The 18690-nt window shown below is 31.5% G+C and overlaps 2 protein-coding genes and 2 non-coding genes across 4 annotated transcripts; 2 read left to right on the forward strand and 2 right to left on the reverse strand.

Moving 5' to 3' along the window:
* Window positions 1–580: 580 nt before the first annotated feature.
* Window positions 581–9113, forward strand: LOC105195720 (nanos homolog 3). Its single transcript, XM_011161276.3, has 5 exons — window positions 581–818; window positions 919–1026; window positions 3921–4143; window positions 4447–4593; window positions 5490–9113. The coding sequence occupies exons 1-5, from the start codon at window positions 782–784 to the stop codon at window positions 5611–5613; spliced, it is 639 nt and encodes a 212-aa protein (XP_011159578.1). The 5' UTR covers window positions 581–781; the 3' UTR covers window positions 5614–9113.
* A 909-nt stretch (window positions 9114–10022) lies between these two features.
* On the forward strand, window positions 10023–15148 carry LOC105195733 (phenoloxidase-activating factor 2). The gene is made up of 6 exons (XM_011161297.3): window positions 10023–10587; window positions 11904–12802; window positions 12941–13097; window positions 13231–13502; window positions 13587–13801; window positions 14606–15148. Exons 1-6 carry the CDS (start codon window positions 10235–10237, stop codon window positions 14720–14722), a joined length of 2013 nt encoding a protein of 670 aa, XP_011159599.3. The 5' UTR covers window positions 10023–10234; the 3' UTR covers window positions 14723–15148.
* A 164-nt stretch (window positions 15149–15312) lies between these two features.
* On the reverse strand, window positions 15313–15384 carry Trnah-gug. Its single transcript has one exon. It is a non-coding gene; the product is annotated as a tRNA-His (tRNA).
* A 508-nt stretch (window positions 15385–15892) lies between these two features.
* Trnah-gug lies at window positions 15893–15964 on the reverse strand. The gene has a single exon. It is a non-coding gene; the product is annotated as a tRNA-His (tRNA).
* Window positions 15965–18690: the final 2726 nt, after the last annotated feature.

Consider the following 18690-nt stretch of genomic DNA (forward strand, 5'->3'; position numbering starts at 1 on the left):
TCACTCAGAACCATGTTCTTGATAACATATATCAACGTTATCAGACATTGCTCCCCTTTCATGCATAATTTCCATAATTATTTATAAATATAACAATAAAAAAACTTCGTTTATACATAAAACATAAATGAAGTATCAACTGATCTCCACGCGGCTATCTACGTCAGTCAAATCGTAGGCGAGACATGGACCTGTTGCTCGTCCTCTGTCTCGTCGAAATTTGGCTGATCGCCTTCAATCTAGCTCGATCGTGTTCGCTGCGTAATTCATTGATGACAACGCGCCGCGCTGTCTCTTGGGGAGGTCCGCGCGAGCGGATAATTGCCTCCCTTTCAAATCTCTTCCGGGAAGCGATAGGTAGTCGAATCGATGCGTAGCGGCTTATCGCTAAGGTAGTGTGTAAAAACACGGCGGGCGAATACCGCGGCATCGCCTGCCTCTGTTTGTATTGGCCCGACGGCGCCGCTTTGTCTGCCTTTTTTTTTTACACGCGCTGCGAAAGACTTTTCCAAGTGTCACTGCCGCGCACAGGAGAGAAAAGGAGAGGAGCAGGCCATCCCCTCTACGATGTAAGAGTAGAGAATCTCGACAAATCCACCAATCGCCTCCCGGCAATGTTCCGTGTTGAGCACGGTCAGTGCGTCGTCCTCACTGTCGTCAGTCGTCAGTAGTCAGTAGCAGTCAGTAGACTCGGTAGTGCTTCAGGTCTTCGGGGATAACGTGATACGTGTGGTGTGTTTGACGCTCGCGCGAAGCTTGCGTATCGGCTCTACAGGTTGTAATGTGTCAGATAATGCGCGGCATCGTTGCAAATCCAAGTGTGTATCGTGTATAAGATCATACAGTCGCTTCTTACACGTATAAAATTAATTTAATGCGTAAAGAGTAACTGCATGTTTTACACATTTGATTTTGCAGTGATGTTACCGATGCTGGAGGAAAATTCTCTGTTTCCGTTCAATCCCAGCCTGGACGATGAGATTCAGCGGCTGTTCGATGTCCCCGTCAGGAAGCAGCTGCCGACAGGTATGTTTCACCGTCGATCCGGATTTATTTAAGTGTATTCGCGTAATTGTCGAGGCCGATTTCACGTTCACGAAACGGCACCGTGACGATTTACGATTTTGCGGATGAACTGTCGTCCGAAAAGTGCGATCCTCGTCGCACCCATCGCTCGAAAGTCTTAATTGCTTGTTCTCTCAATTCGCTGTTTACGTTTTGCCTTAAAGTGATTCTCGATACATGATTTTGTATTGACGATTTATTCTTTACGCTTTTTTTTTATTTTATTATGAAAGGAAACACGACAATCAATCTTTAATATTATAACGTAACTTTGGAAAAGCAGAAAAAGTCTTTCGAGAAATCAGATGTCTGCACATTATAAATTTATATAAATTTATTAATTTATCTTTTACACACGTTTTGCGTTAAGACGAAATACAATCTTGTTATTTAATTGTATCTACTTCACTTTCAATACTTTTTCAAGGTTCTCCAATGAAGCCTTACGTATATGATTATTTTAGACGAAAAAAAAATATAAAGAAAACGAAGACGAGAAATGTGCTTGAAAATTATTTAGAAAATGTCGTTTTTCGACAAAGAAAAATGCAGTTTGAAGGAGATTTAAAAGCGTTTCGAACGCTGAAGGAAAGCATATGTCACAAAATTCTACGAATCCTGTTGTTTTCCTTTTGTGTACACGATTCATGATTTCACGCAAGTAAAGCTTTTAACGGTCGAGGCTTCTGGTACCTATTATCGGGTATTTTCTGTATTTACATAGGTCATAAATTACACGAATCAACACAAGCGTCGATTTATCTTTATCGGTATTTAATAAATAATTTAATAAACAAAGATAGGATGATGCTCGTATCATTAAATGGAAATCCATTATTTTATATGTAGATACATAATACTTAAATCTTACATTTTTATATATTTTTAGTTTCTATACAACCATAAACTGAAGCTAGAAATAATGTCACAGAGATTAAATTGATTGCCAATTTAATAATGATGCTTTAAAAAAAACACTTTAAAAAACAGTAAATAAATTTATTGCGAAAAACATTACTCCACCCAGAGTTTTCGCAATAAATTATTTACAGTGCATCATTAATAAATTGACGATCAATTTAATTTGTGATACTATTTTTAACTTTAATTTATGATTGCATTTTAAATACGGCGCGCAGTTTATAAAAACGGAAAGTGTAACTAAAAATAATACGGAAAATAGTATTAAGTACTAAGATTTTCTTCTGAACTGATGTTTACTTTGCTATTTCTTTTATTTTTTCAAGTGTAATGTAATAAATAATGATAAATTTTTTCTTGACTAACTCGTCAGTATATTTATTTGATTCATCGCTGGTACAATCTCCTCCGCGTATCCGTCGCTTTCCCAGAGATTTGAATGCATGGGCTCATGCGACGTGAAATGTTCGTTAAGGAAACGCGTTGTGTCAACTCGATAAGAAATACGAATCACAACAAACATAAGAGCGTACATTATAGCTATCCTGCTGTATCTTTGTTGACGATTTATATTTTCCAGTCGTCTATATAAAATCTTTTCCAAGATTATTTCGATGCAGCAGAGAGTCCTCGGGATCTTCCGGCTCGCGTCAATAAATCGATACATTCGGCAAAAAGAGAGCCGCGTTTATTTGTTTAGTCCGTCGTCTCGTGGCACCAATTACGATTTGCCGGACTTATCTCGCACGTGTGCATCTCCTTTGTCGGTGCATCGGTCGCTTTGCGACGGCGGCCGGTCGCCCGCCGCAAGAAGAGCATTCTATCGAGACAAAAGCCTATTAAGATTTCGCAGATATGTTTATTCCACGTGCCGATCCCGCTTTCCTGACGACGTGACGATGACAATTCCCATCTCTGGTAAACACACGAAGCTCGACTCGAAAGTGGCCGTGTGTGTTTACAAACTGTGGTTCTACATTGAATTATGTTCGTTCCTGCATCACGAAAATAGATTGCGGTGCTACGATTTCGAAGCGAGGAGAATGATGTGAAACATTTTGGATTTTACAATGCTTCCATCTCTGATTATTACGTCAGATTAAAATTTTCTTCCGAATTACAGTCAGTGTTTGTCATTATCTAGATAAAGGAATAGATTTATCTTACCTTCATCTAAATTATTATAATGTTATCTTCATGTTTATTTTAGATAAAAGAAATGTTAACTTTTTTTGAAATTTATTTAAAATAATGTGAACAATGACGAGAAGGAAGTATTGTCCTTGTAATCTCAACTTCCAAATCATAACAATAGGATTGCGTTTCCAAAATTTACTTTCCGTGAAAATCTATAGTACACGTAATGTGAACTATAGATTTAGTATAGCTCGGCAAGCGGCGGCTCTCTTCACTTCTCAAGATATTACGATCAGATATCAACATCTGATAGCTTTTTTAAAGCCTACTATATTTTTGTTTCACATAAATTTTTAGATAAAGTTTTAAATATTTTTTCAAGTTATTAGTCATTCTAGAACTTTTACCACGCATTATAAATCCAAATTTCTTGAAATCTATCAATTTTACGGTGTTACTTTCTTCTTCAATTTACATTTATATGCCGTCAAATTTTACTGATACAAAAATTTTTAACAAACCTGTACAAACCGAGATGATCCCGTGTTAGATTGCACAGTAGTAATGCAATATAAAAATTGTTTCAAAACTATAAATTCGACAACTTTTACAAGGAATTTTGTCAATTATTATATAATGTGAGTTATATATATATATTCTTTCTATTTTTTAACTGTAACTTTGAATGTTTATTTCAAAGAGGAATATTATTTATCAGATAGATTATTCGAAGAACTTTTCGTTTTTAAGAAATAAAGATATTCTCCTATTGGCATTCAATAAGTTTTTCTTTTTAGTTGATGAGGTAATGGAAGAGTTTCGTCTTAATGGTCGCGATTTCGAATATTGCCCAGACGTGGACACGGACACATCAAAGCAAACTGCGTCACGGCGAAAGAAAAACAAGAAACCTTTGCCGACGGAATGCGTGTTCTGCAGGAATAATGGGGAAGAGGAATCGTTCTATCGGGAACACTTGTTAAAAGACGTCGACGGACGTATTCTGTGTCCTGTCCTCAGGTAAATATTAAAAAATTTATTTTGTCAAAAAGTTACGGTGTCAAGTAACTTTTTAAAACATTTAAATATATTCCTTAGGGATACTTTCAATATCCGATTTAAATTTCTGAATGATATGGAATTCGTGTATAATAATCTTCATTTTATAATTTTCTCAATATAATTTTACTTAAAGTAAAAAAGTCTGTATCGTCTAGCGGATAATTTCACAAAGTAAATTCAAAATTTTTTATTTCTCTTTTTTTAAATATTAAATGTCTTGCATTCATTAAATATATAAAAAATGATCTTTTTAATTTATAGAGCTTATACGTGTCCGATCTGTGGCGTATCCGGAGACTTGGCACACACTGTTAAGTATTGTCCAAGGGGCCCGTACAATCCTAATACCATAAGCACAGCAAACGCCTTTAAATCCATGAGAAACTCTACGGGCAAACGTCGCAGCAAGTAAGAATTGTTTGGCATTCGCCACGTAAATGTAGAACATTTTTTTTCTCCAAGTCGTAGTAGCAAATACATCGTAGTAGTAGATACATACTAATAGTAGATACATAGATACTGATTTTTAATTTACGGACAAATTCGTAAATACACGCGAGAGTATATTTCGGTTACATGTGTAAATATGTACTAATGTACAAATTGTAAATGAATAGTGAACAAATGAAATGAAATTGTAAAGATGAAAAAAATTATAAATCAATAGAAAATTTCCAATAAATTAGAATGTAATAATTTTGTAGGTTTTAAGAAAATTTTAAAACCTCTAATGAATATAAATTCACTGTTCGTTAAGATTTTTACATTTTTCTATTATTTTAAATATTAAAAAATGTTATTATATAATATTGTATGTGTTTCTTACATTGCATTGTTTATCTCGAGCTTTACGATTTTTTTCTCTTTGCTAATGTATGAAATGTAAAAACGTAAAAAATACTTTTGAATAATGATACAGTTATTGCTTTAAAACAGAAACAATTTGATAAATGCTGTAATAAAATTTGAGAAATAATTTTATTCTGTCGCACATTTTCTAAAAACATTCAGAGCTCAACTAGTGTGAGATATGAGAAGGAAAAAAATATTAGATTTAGAGTTAATAGTTTGTTTTCTATATATTTTTGTTATATTTTATATTACATGTACGTAAAAGAAACGGAAGAGCACAAGTTACTTATTTTTATAATTCATTCTATGATCGTTGTTAGGGAATATTACATTATCTTAAAAGTTCTCAAAGTCACTTCTTTCTTTTCTTACAATTAGTGCGTGCCTCTGTCTGGCTTAACAAAATACATCTTAGATATAATAACTATCTTCTAAGCAAGATTTTTAATTAGGAAGGACTGCTCAAGAGGCAAGCAATCTATCGAGCGCATCCGATTTCTGCTGACAGAGGGTGTTCCCACATCTGCAAGTGCCAATGAAACAACGATTTTTGTTTGCGAAAACGAAAGAATGTAAAGAAAAAAATTTTTTTCAAGTAGAAAGTAAGAGAGACCAATGCTGACAAATATATTACTAAAACGTCTAGGTTAAGACTCTCAAGATTACTCTGTCTCTTTAAAAGATCGTTACCATTTCGAAATCAAAGCAAATTAAGAATAAGAGAGACTAATTCTGACAAATATATTACTAAAATGTCTAGGTTAAGACTCTCAAGATTACTCTCTTTTTAAAAGATCGTTGTGGTTTCGAAATCAAAGCAAATTAAGAAATGTGATTTTTTTTTCTTATTTCCGTACAATGAGTAAACTTTCTACACAAAGTCAAACTGTATTGTTATTGCTGCATTGCAATACAATCTCTATTCCTTGATAATTCACTTATTGTGAATTATTTTAGTTACGTATTATGTCCAAAACAAGCAAGTTTTCTCAAGATATATATTTGATCTTGATTATGAAAGGCCCAGTATTTATTAGACGATTATGAGAAAAGCGATGTACTTTGAGATGGACACTTTTGTAATTATTTTAAATAATGAGACTGCATTCCGTAGATTTTTAATCTAAGTTATAAGTTTGAATGGTCCATGAAAAAATGGGGTATAACCATATTTGGTCCATAAAAAATGGATTTGACTAATTATAAATGACCAAATATTTAAAATGGATGTGCCCAATTATGGATATATCTCATTTTTACATTTAAAATGGACTTCACAAATCATAATTCAAAATACTTGAATTATCGAGGAATAGAGATTGCATTGTTTCGTGCAACGCAACAGTAATAATACAGTTTGACATCAGAGACGTATTCGAACAAAAATCATGCAGAAAGTTTACTCGTTGTACGCAACGTTTAAGTATTGTATTTATCAGCATTAGCCTCTTTTCTATTAAAAAAAAAATTTATTTCTTCGTGGCATAAGATTAACATCGAATCATCATGACACGCACATCTTTATTTTAATTTGTTTATTTTAATTTTTTTATTGATTTTTTATTACGACGTTCGCTGGAACGTTGTGACAATTATGTGATTACGTCATGATTGGACCTTACTTACTATTGTTATTGAAATTAATTTTCAATATGTATACATATATATCTAATTTTTCGCGAAACTATGTTCGCGCCCTCTGAGACGCAAACATAGTAGAAAAGATTATTATTTTGAATATATCTAATATAAGAGAAATATATTACAGAAATAAAGTATTCTATTTTTCTTATATTAGATATATTTAAAATAATTATCTTTTCTACTGTCTTCATCGTTAACGAATATTCTATTTGTTGACGGTGAAGACAGTAGAAAAGATGTTTATTTTTTAGCTTGCAGTATATTTTTTGTTTTTGAAAGAGAATATGAGAATTAAACTTCATGAAGCGTCCTCAACAAATGACTTTTTTTTATTATTTCAAAAAGTTTATCAAATTGTGCGAATGTGAGGATAATTTCGTGACAAAAGGTATGCAAGTTTTTTTCTCCTTTGTAAAACTCTATCACTCATTAAATAAGTTTGAAGTGCTCTACGTGTTACGAGTTATATAGTATAGAAATTTCAGAGAAATTTGAGAACTTCTATTTTTTCGTTATCTGTGCAATATAAAATGTTCAGATATAAATGTAAGACATATAGTACAAGTTAGCGTTATACATATTGTACAATTTTACATCTCGATAATCAGATAAAAACAACCAATGTTCTAATAACTTTCGCAAATTTTTTTACGTCGTTTGCGACATTTAATAGATTAAATCACGAGTAGTTTATATTATATCTTTAAAACATTTAAATTTCCAAAGAAATTAAAAGTTCATTTTTTGTTTACGATTTTAATAATAATCTAAGCAATAATTTCATCTCCGTAATTTGTATATGTAATCTTCAAGAATCTATAAACGATTTCTCTGATAGAAAGACATGACCTCTTTACATGACTCTCTATTGTATCAGACGAAATAGAAACAGAATGATAACACATATTCAAATATTATAAAAGATAGTGTGATGAATATTTCAGTTTTATATTGCCATTTTGGCGGGTGTTGTTAAGTAGTATGTAAAAATATCACAAAGTGTTCCTATTAGAAGTTAAGATATAATAGCGTCTTATATAATAGTGTGCCAAATGTTATGTTTCAAAGAATGTTGGAGCTTATTATTCTTCTAACTTGTATTACGATTTACTATTTAATTGTGCGAATGAGTGCACTTTCGTGAGATGCTCGTACTTTAATGGCATACGTGGCCGAAGTTCAAAATTACGCAGTTGTTACACTGCCATCATAATACACTAGACTGATTCATAGTGAGATAACGTTATGGTAATTTGAGACTGTGCAGTAGCGATTAAGAGTAGCCAGCAGGTGATGACAGTTTTCACGTTAGAACACGTAAGAATTAGATTAGTGGACTAAATATTTAAAACATTTCAATTCCTAAAAGAAATTAAGATACTATGAAATAGTCACAGTGGAATTGGACTGGACAATTCTGGGGTCCTTTAAATTCTTAAAAATTGATATATATCTCGAGATATTTATATCTCTGTATTACAAGTCTGTTTTTTTTTTAGCTGAATTGGCTGCACTAGTTCAGAGTTTATCTTTCTTTTAACGTGAAAGGGAGAAGATAAACTGTGAACTAGTGCAGTTAGTTCAGCTAAAAAGAATAAGCCTTATATTACACAATAGAGAGGCATCAGAGGTCTTTTTCTATATCGGAGAAATTATTTACTTAAAAACTATTGCTTAGATTATTATTGATTAAAACTCGTGAACAGTAAATAAATTTTTAATTTCTTTCAACGAGAATTGAAATGTTACGTGTAAAACCGTTATTACTGTATTCAGAACGTGCTTATAAAGATGTTGGAATGACGAAAAAATGCGCTAACATTTTTATAAGAACGTTCTAAGTACGATCCTTTATAAGACATAGACAGGAATTTGAGAGAAATGAGCAAATTTCAATTCAAAGAGATAATTTAGCGTGTCCAGTTGCACGTTTTACAGAATTGTATAAATATTTATTTTCAATCGCAATTATTACCTCCGATATCGATCGCCCCATTACGCGTTTCTGTCTGAGAGTGTTGAAATCCACCGATTAAATTTTATGTAAAAAAAAAACCCCCAAGAAATCTTTATTGTACCTATCCAAAAGCGTGCTCGCACGAGGAACCTTTTGGATTTTTATTACTTTTTTTATTCCACCTTCCTCGCCGTGCCGTATTAAATCTCCGCCTATTAGGAATTAAATCTTCGCCTATTAGGAATTAAATCTTGTACATTCTGGACACGCTTTTTCTTTTTTTTTGTAACGTCCGTATTTTAAGATTATATTGCGCATATTGTCATAATAATGATCTCGCCAAATATTTGTACCAATGATTATTATTATCATTATTAGTTTCGCACATATTAATATATTATTCAAACCCAATTGTACAAAAATTGTATTATGCTTAATAATGATTCCTAGAGAATTATATGCATTTGAATGAAAAGCGTGTTTTCCTCACAATGGCATATCGTTCCTTTATTAAATTTTATTCAATAGTAACGTATTATGCAATATAACAGAATTTATCAGGAATCTGTGTAACATACTTTTTGCATCTTTATGTACAGGTTCAAAATAAATCGTTAAACATTGCGTGACTGCATCTTTTGCAATATCTGTATAATGCACGCATAGATCGATTTCATAATTCATTCGGTGATGATCTACTTGTTTTTAATATTATTTTTATCAGATAAAAAATTCGCTCTCTTTGTGAATTATTGTGAATTAGTAATTGGCATTTTTTTTTAAAGTGAATTTTTGTAATTGTCACAAGTTTTTTTTTTTCAATCAAATTTTTATTTTTAATTTCATTATAAAGTATAATATTATTGAAAGGTGCAGAGAGTCAACAATCTAAAATTCTATAATTATTCTAACTTTCAAGGACAGAGAAAGAGAAATGTTGACATATTATTTTTGACTTTAGCTATCGAGTAAGTAGGTCACACATCCTTTGTATTTGACTAGTTTAAATGGATTGTCCTTCACACGCATACACATACACTAATAGAATTATAATTAGATTTACTTAAACGTGAAATTATCCATATTAATATTACATTGTACTTATTTCAAACTTCACGCATAAATCAATCTTTTATACTTGATTAATCAATTCCTTTTTCAGTAATATAGTCATTATGAAATTACAATTATCTGAATTAAATAGACATTTGTGTTCAATTTTATATTTAAAGAAATATATAATTAATATTTATTTATTAATACATAATTTATTTTCTGTTATTCTGCGTAGAGTAAATTAAGCATCTTTTAATTTGTCAATATCTAAATATTTTACTTTTTTTTGTATTTCTTTTATGAAAGTCCGTTCTCTTTATATTTTTAAGTGCGTGTCGATGCGTAACGCGTCGCTATTATATTTCGCCTTCGAAAATTAGTCGTTGTGACAAAAGGTAATACGCTATTAGCGTCATATCTGCATCTGAACGTTCCCCATAAACCCGGGAAATACTAGCACATCCTGTATACATAAACGCGCGCTCGTGTAAAAAATCGTTCAATAGACAGCGTACCATCGAATAGCAACGACACGTCGTCATGTCACGGTTCCATATATTTCTGGTGAATGTACTTGTCATTGCAATGACGATAAGCGTCGCGATCACTTCGGAAAGGGTGAATCGCGGATTTAATCAGATTGAAAGACCGATTATAATTCGAGTGAGTGACCTGGTTTCCACTCGAAATCGGAAGGTGGTACCGCTTACCGATTTGTCGTCTATATTCTGTTTGAAATTAAACAAGTACAAAGTGCAGTATCAGAAGCTAGACAGGATCGTTCCTACTACCGCTGCTCCAACCACAGCTCCAGCTTGCATCTGTGTACCTTTCTATCTATGCGACAGTAATCAGACTATCATCACTGATGGGTCCGGTGTAATCGACGTACGGTGAGTTAATCGTCAAAGTTTGATAATTTATTTGTATTATTTGTGCCGCTAGTCTTCAAGATCGATTAACTTTAATCATTGATTTTTTATCTATATAGTCTTCAATTTTGATAACTTTATTACTTTAAATTAAAGATGACTCAAAAGGAAAGCTGGAACGGCTGCAATAATTTAATTTTGTATACTATTTATTGCGCTCATGTATGCTTCTTTATATTTATTGCTTTGTCCCTTGTCACGTACTATTATATATTTGCTGTTTTAATTTTATCAGTTTTATCTAACCCGTATTCGATTTTACGCTATTCGACTTTTAATTTTACTTTATTTTTATTTTTTGTTTCAAGTTTTAAGTTTTACAGTTGAATTTTGTTCGCTGAATTTAATTCACTGTTATAATTTAAACTTCAAATGCATGACCCAGTTTAAAAAAAAATCGATAGAAACAAATTTAAACTTTATTAGAATTTTATCTAATTTCATGATAAAGTTACCGTTTCAATCGGAATCACATTTAAGCTATAAAGAAGTTAACTATTTCCGTTATTTTTTAAGAGTATCTTAATTAAATACTAATTTGGATGTTTTTCTTTATAATTTGCCAAGTTATCTAATCTAAAAATTACGATTTTTTTTGTTTTATGTATATATAAATATTTCATATTTTAAGCAATACAATATAGAACAAAATCAAGAATTACAGATGAGAAACGTACACCGCTCCGGTTCTGAGCGTCACATTGATAAGAGTTCATTAACTGTAATCATTCATTAACTTTAATCTGTTGTCGTGTAAAACAACTTGTCGAACTTAATTTTGCTGAAAAAAAAATGTTTCTTTTAGTATGAAGAATTACGTAATCTGCATGTGAAAATGGGACATCCTCTCTGTGTGTGTGTGTGTGTATGTGTATGTACATATACGTATATTAAAAATGATGGGTAATTTGTATAAACGTGTAAAAATATTGTAATTATATTAAAAACACAAAATCTCTAAAATTAAAGCTTCAAAATTCACACACATCAAATTTTACATAAATCGAAAACATGATAGAATATTTAATTTTAACAAAACACAGTTAAATAGATATTGATAAAAATGGTTATTAAATTATAAATAACAAATAAATCGGATATTTATGAATTAAAAATACGAATTAAAGAAAAAAAATGAATTAAAGATATGGGGGATTATAGTTTTTTTAAATCTAATTCTATCGGATATTTTAAGTAGGAAATGCATCGCGATCTTAATCGACGTTGAAATCAATCTCTAGAATGTTTAATGATATAATTAAAATAATTGTGAGCAGTATAGCACGCAATACTACACGAACATGTCCTGGGCTCTTCGATGTCTGCTGTTATCCGCGAAATGTCACAGTAACTCCTACGAGACCTACATATCCAACGCTGCCTACATTTACATTTCCAACAATACCAACAACACGTCCAACTACAGCACCTCCAACTACAGCACCTCCAACTACAGCACCACTTCCGAACTGCATTTGCGTGGAGATATCGCAATGCGATCCTAACGGAATAGTCACCATCTCCGGCGAGGGTGTAATAAATCCACGGTACGGACTGTGTCCTGGCACTCTGGTCTGTTGTCGAATATTGGCGACGCAGACACCAACAACGATACCAACGACGATACCGACGATACCAACGACGATACCAACGAGCCCTCCGACCACGGCACCAACCACCACGGCATCACCCACCACGGTCACCACCGCATTACCTGGACAGGTGCAACTATGCTTCGTATGCGGCATTATCACTCTGTGTTTAAGTTGCACGCTAATTAGCATTCCTGGCGGTGGTAGCGTGATAGATCCCAGATTCTCTGATATCTTATCAGAGGGAGATGTCTGCACGGCGAGGAACATACCGTCCTGTCAAAGCATGTCATCAAGAGGCACGACTACGGACCTCGACCCGCCGAAGAACCCGGGTACATCGCAGGAATGTTACTGCGTGAAGACCTGGCTGTGCTCTGAGGGAAACGTGATCTATCCAGATGGTCTCGGTATAATTGATTCGAGATTCACGTTGTGCTCGTCGGCGGACCAAGTCTGTTGTCGGCTCGAAGGGATCAATGTCGACATCTCAGTGTCCTCCAGAGATCTCGTTCCAAACGAACCAAACAAATACTTGTCTCAGGACACCACTTGTGGCATACAGAACAATAATTACGCACCGCGTAAGTAAGAGCTGTGATCGTTATATTCATGTTAATAATGTAGCGTGAAGTTTTGTCTCGGTAAAGTATAAATTCAGAACAATATATTTGATTCAGCTATAGCTGTTGTTAAATGATAACAATCGCAATTGCTTACAGCGCAACCTTTTCCCCCCGGCTCTGAGAAAACTTATTTCGCTGAATTCCCTTGGATGGTCGCACTTCTAAAATCCACAACTGCTGGTTATGTTTTTCAGTGCGGTGCTTCATTAATTAGTAACGAAGCCATTCTCACTGCTGCCCATTGCGTTGTGAAGTACGTATGAATGAAAAACGTAAGAAACGTTTAAGAAACGACTTTTAAAAATGTTTCTCACATTTTTATCGATTCTAATTTGTACTTCGTAATTGTATAGCTTTATAGTGTATTTTTCTAAATTTTCCGATAGCCAAAAGCCCGAAAATTTAATTGCACGCTTTGGACTGTGGAAGCTAGGAAATACTACTCAACCGTTACCTATTCAAGAAGCGAAAATCTTGGCAATAGTTGTGCATCCGTCGTACTATAGCAGTGGGCTTTTTCACGATGTGGCTTTCCTCGTTTTAGCAAAACCGGTCACTTACAGTGCGAACGTTTTACCGATTTGCCTTCCTGAACAAGGGGCAGTCTTCTCAGCTGGGACCAGATGTTACGGAATAGGATGGGGCAGCGATGCTTTTGGTGAGCCTCGAATTAAGCTTATAGGTCTCCATTTATTTATTTATTTTTTTTTGGCTTATTAAAATTCATTCACAATCGATCTAGGCCCGGAAGGACATTATCAAACCGAGCTTCGAAAATTGAATCTTCCTATTGTCGGTCGAGAGGATTGTCAGACGCGTTTACGAAACACGAAATTGGGCCAGTACTTTCAACTACATGGAACGTTTATTTGCGCCGGCGGTGAAGCGAATACAGACACATGTCGTGGTGACGGCGGTGGGCCGTTGATTTGTCAAGTCAAGGGACAGTTTGTTCAGGTGTGAATCAAATTATAATAATAAAAAAAATATTTCCTACATAGTAAAAAAATTTGGCAGCGAGCAAAACAGAATGGACCTAATGCTTTCTTTTTATTTGTCATATTTTTAAATGTTTTCTATTTGTTTTAAATGTTTGTGTGACTTAAAGATGTGTGAATCAGAGTTTTCTAACGCTGAATCAAATTGAATTAAATCGAATCATTGATAACTTTTAATTAATAACATTATATTGGTGGAATATTAATATATAGATAATAACAAAAAATTTCTATATTATAAGAAAAATAATATTGATTATGTGATATAAAATTATTTTAAATAAAATAGATTTTATAAGATTGTCAATATATGTGATTCATATTCGAATTTCTTAGGTTGGAAATTTTCGAATCATAAAAATTCCAATCTGAATCTTATCTGATTCGTATTCAAATAATTTGCACATCTCTAGTCATTTTATGTTTTGTGCTAATTATATTGTTTTATAATATTTTTTCTTTTAATTCTTATTTATTTATACAATTTATATATTATATTAAATTATTTGCTATTTTAATTGTACTGAGAAAAAAAGTTGTTAAATTAAACTTTTTAACTTAATTAAATTTCGTCAGTTTAAGTATTTAATTATGTACTTAAATATATAAATACTTGAATATATAAAAAAAATTTAATCCGATAGAAAAAGTTAGTCAAGTTAACAACATTTTTCCAGTGTGAGACGCGGATTTAATTGGGTCAAATTCGTAGACTTCTTTAGTATTGAACAAAAAAATAGACTTGGACAATTTTTCATTTTAGGCTGGCATAGTATCATGGGGTATTGGTTGCAAAACTTCTAATGTGCCTGCAGTGTACGCTAGCGTATCGCAACATCGCCAATGGATAAATCAACAGTTTGCGACGTATGGCGTATAATGATGTGTATTGTATGTAATTTGTTATTTCTTCATCTGCGATGTGTTGTTTATATACATTAACATCATTCACATAACTTATGACAATTATAGTACTAAAATGATGATGATATTTCAACTTATATACTTTGTATTATTTATTTGAGTTTTCACGAACAATCTATATTTATGCATTGAGTCTTCTAATCATACAGCGAATAATGTAATACGATATAAATTCATTCTCCGAGAGCAAATATATTTGTTTCAACTATTATCAGTTGTATAACATACAAACATTATCACAGTACGATGAGCGTGGAAAAGACTGAGGTCAAGCACATCATTATGTTCTAGTTTCGATATGAATATTTATTTGAATATGTATTTTGAATAATAAGACATTCGAAAACTGTTATTTATAATAAAGTTGAGTACGATTGAATGATATAATAAGACTAATTTGTAAACGCGATCTTAAAGTATCTCTAAAAAAAAACCGCAAACTTCGACACGTGGCAAACTTTCGAATTCTTACACGATTATATTATCTGAATATGAATATTTTAAAATTTACAAAAAAGTCTTCCACCGTGACAATGTTTTACACATTGCCGTGACCAGGATTCGAACCTGGGTTACTACGGCCACAACGTAGGGTCCTAACCACTAGACGATCACGGCTACTGGAAGAATTGAATAAAGTATTGAAAATTGAGCACAATGTTTGTGCAGATAAATAAAAAAATGTTGTAAATGATTAAATACATATTTCGAGGAGGGTCGTAATCAACAATATATGAAATTATTTATAATAATTATGTATAGTGAAAATAATTACAAAATTTTGCAAAAGCGAATGTTTTTATAATACAAAATAAATATTTCTAAATATTAAAAAAAAAATATTTTTTTATATTTCTTTATCTCTCTGTTATTATTATATATATTCAATAAATTAAAGAAATTCTGAAACTAGACTTGTTGAAAAATTAACAACTGTTTTATAAATCTGCACAAGACACGCACACGTCCGCGCACAACCGCGCAAAATATAAAATCAATAAAATTATTTTATAGAATAGAATATTTTACTTTTTAAAAACAAAATTTGAAACAGTTATAATTCTCAAGTTGACGTCGTTATAAAATTAACAAAAAAAAGCTTCCACCGTGACAATGTTTTTCACATTGCCGTGACCAGGATTCGAACCTGGGTTACTACGGCCACAACGTAGGGTCCTAACCACTAGACGATCACGGCTATTGGAAGAACTGACTCCAGAACTGGAAAATCGAGTATAAGACATCTACCGATAATATTCTCTCCTATTAAATATATTCTTTCAGTATGATTATATAATATATTGTATATAATCCATTAAATTATTAATATTCAAATAATGAAGACATAATAAAATTTTTAATTCAACAATAATTAATATTTTCTTTGCATAATTATACAATATATTTAGTAACGTTACGTTTACTAATATTTAAATGTATTAAATTGAAAAAATAATATCTTCTATAATTATTATATTTTACATGCGTATTTATGTTTTTCTTAGCGCAATTTCGCGGAGTTCAAAAGTCTTCGATGATAACGATAATCACGATATTTATGCTCGCATAAGTGCAGCATTTATCACATCAAATGTTGAACTTTGGTTACCACAGAATTTTATTTTATATATTTTTTGAGAATTTAAATTTTAGTCAATCACGGAAATCTGAATTACGTTTTAAAATTCAATTCGAAAGATACATTTACAAAAATATTTTATTTTTTATGTAAAAACGTATTTTCAAAAAAAAAAAATAAACGTTTAATTAAGCTACGGATATTTATGATTTCCTGTTAACAATTTTAATTATCATTAGTGACGCATGATGTATCTCTTGGATTACTACAGAGTACCTGAACGTCCATAGAGAGCTCTTTCCGAGTAATTGTATTCGCTACTGTGAATAATAAACAAATAATATTATTTTTCGCAAAAGAGCGTTATGAGAGAACAGAAGTGAATTATTTTTCAATTGTTCAACTAATTCCAAAGATTACAAGTTCTCGATTTCGCGAATACTATTTTCGATAAATTTTTTTAACTCATCCATATTTTCGCAAAGCGTTTGCTCGTCGAGCTGATAAACGGTGTCATTTATATTTTCTCGCGTTCGGTAAAATGAATATGGTAAATGGCACTTCCGATCAGATATAACATCAAATGTGAAATGCTGTTACAACACCTGTGAACAATATATGATATTACGTGTCACCTGAATCGCGTGCAACCCAACGGTGAAATCCAACACACAATCTCGATAATCTCTCTCTGTGCCATCGTGCGTCATTAATGACAATTAAGTAAAGTATGATCGACTGCTGCGATATCCATTTTTGAACATGTAGCATTAGACAAATCGGGATTGATCGGGATTACTTGTTAACATTATAATTGTACTTACAATTGATATTATAATACTCATTTAAAAGATGTGTATATAAAAAATATTATTTGAAATAAGTATTTTGTGTAGTAAATGTAAAAAATTTTATAAATATTTTATATTTAGATTTATACATGAAATAAGATATTTATTTTACATTTCGATATGTCGTGGATAAATAAATTTTCTCTAATTTCTATTATTTATTTACTATTTTTTATTTCTTACAATTACAAAATGGAACATAGATTAAAATAAAAAAACAACATACATTTCATAGTTATACAAATGTAACTCATTTTTCTTTTAATATGTTTTAAAATAAATTTACATGCTATTAGTTTACAAGTAGCTAATTATTTTAGTTTTACTATTTTTTTTTATTTTCTACTCTTAAAAAAAAGAAAATGATAATTAAAAAATAGAGAAAATTCATTTATCCGTAATATATCAAAATAAAAAATAAATATCTTATTTCAAATGAATGTACATATAAATGTTAAATACTATTTGCATTTTTCATATTTATTACACAAAATATTTATTTCGAAGTACCTTTTATAGATACATCTTTTAAATAAATAATATTTTTATTGCCATCATTTATTTCAACTATTTTGCTTAGCATTGCTTATGCTTTCGTATTCCCAGTTAAGAAAATTCAAACGGGTATTACGTGTGTTAATAAAAAGAGAGAAAGAGAATGACGCAAGTAATTTTTTTTAAATGTAAATATCACTGACTTGTAAGCATAGACGTAATAGTATACGTCTATTCCCGCAATTTCCTTCATAATTTTTTTTAGATCAGATTAAAATCCGCAAATTTATTTGTCTCTTTGCGGCAAGCTGCGCGGAGAAGAATCGTACGAAAAATCACGATAAACAAGACGTCATCTTTATAATATGTAAAGAACGATTACGCTTATCTACATATACTTGACCTTAACACCAATAATTTGTGAATCTTAAACTTTTACGAAACGCGTAAAAGTTACATATATGATGTCGTAATCGTCCAGGAAAAACTTACAGATGATTGTCAAAATTCTAGCATTAATTTGGATTTTACGTTCATGATTCATTAATTACTAGCAGTTATATTCTCTTCAATTAAAAAAAAAAATATGCAATTTTAAAAATTTGGCGTTGAGCTCACACATAAATTTGAATAATTCAAATTTATTCCAATATTTATATCCTTGCAATTTTTAATTAAAAAACATGAATAAGTCTTCGCTTTGATTAGCTTCTTAATTGTTTACTTAAGGTCATCAACTAAAAGGAATCTTAGTAAAGATCAAAACTGGTATTGAGTAATATATTGTTTCGCAGCGAATATAATTGAAAGAAATCAAGGAAAGAGATAAAAAACCAGTTTATTATATGTACAATTAATAATGCGCCTTAGGCTCATCTGACCTCGAATTGAAATCAGAGATAAATAAATTGGTAATTACTATGATTTATAAAAATTTGAAAAAATTATTTAATAAAATATATTAATACTTTTGAGAAAGGTAGTTTATCGTAAATTGAA

Source organism: Solenopsis invicta, chromosome 16, assembly GCF_016802725.1.
Source record: "Solenopsis invicta isolate M01_SB chromosome 16, UNIL_Sinv_3.0, whole genome shotgun sequence".
NCBI classification, from domain to species: domain Eukaryota; kingdom Metazoa; phylum Arthropoda; class Insecta; order Hymenoptera; family Formicidae; genus Solenopsis; species Solenopsis invicta.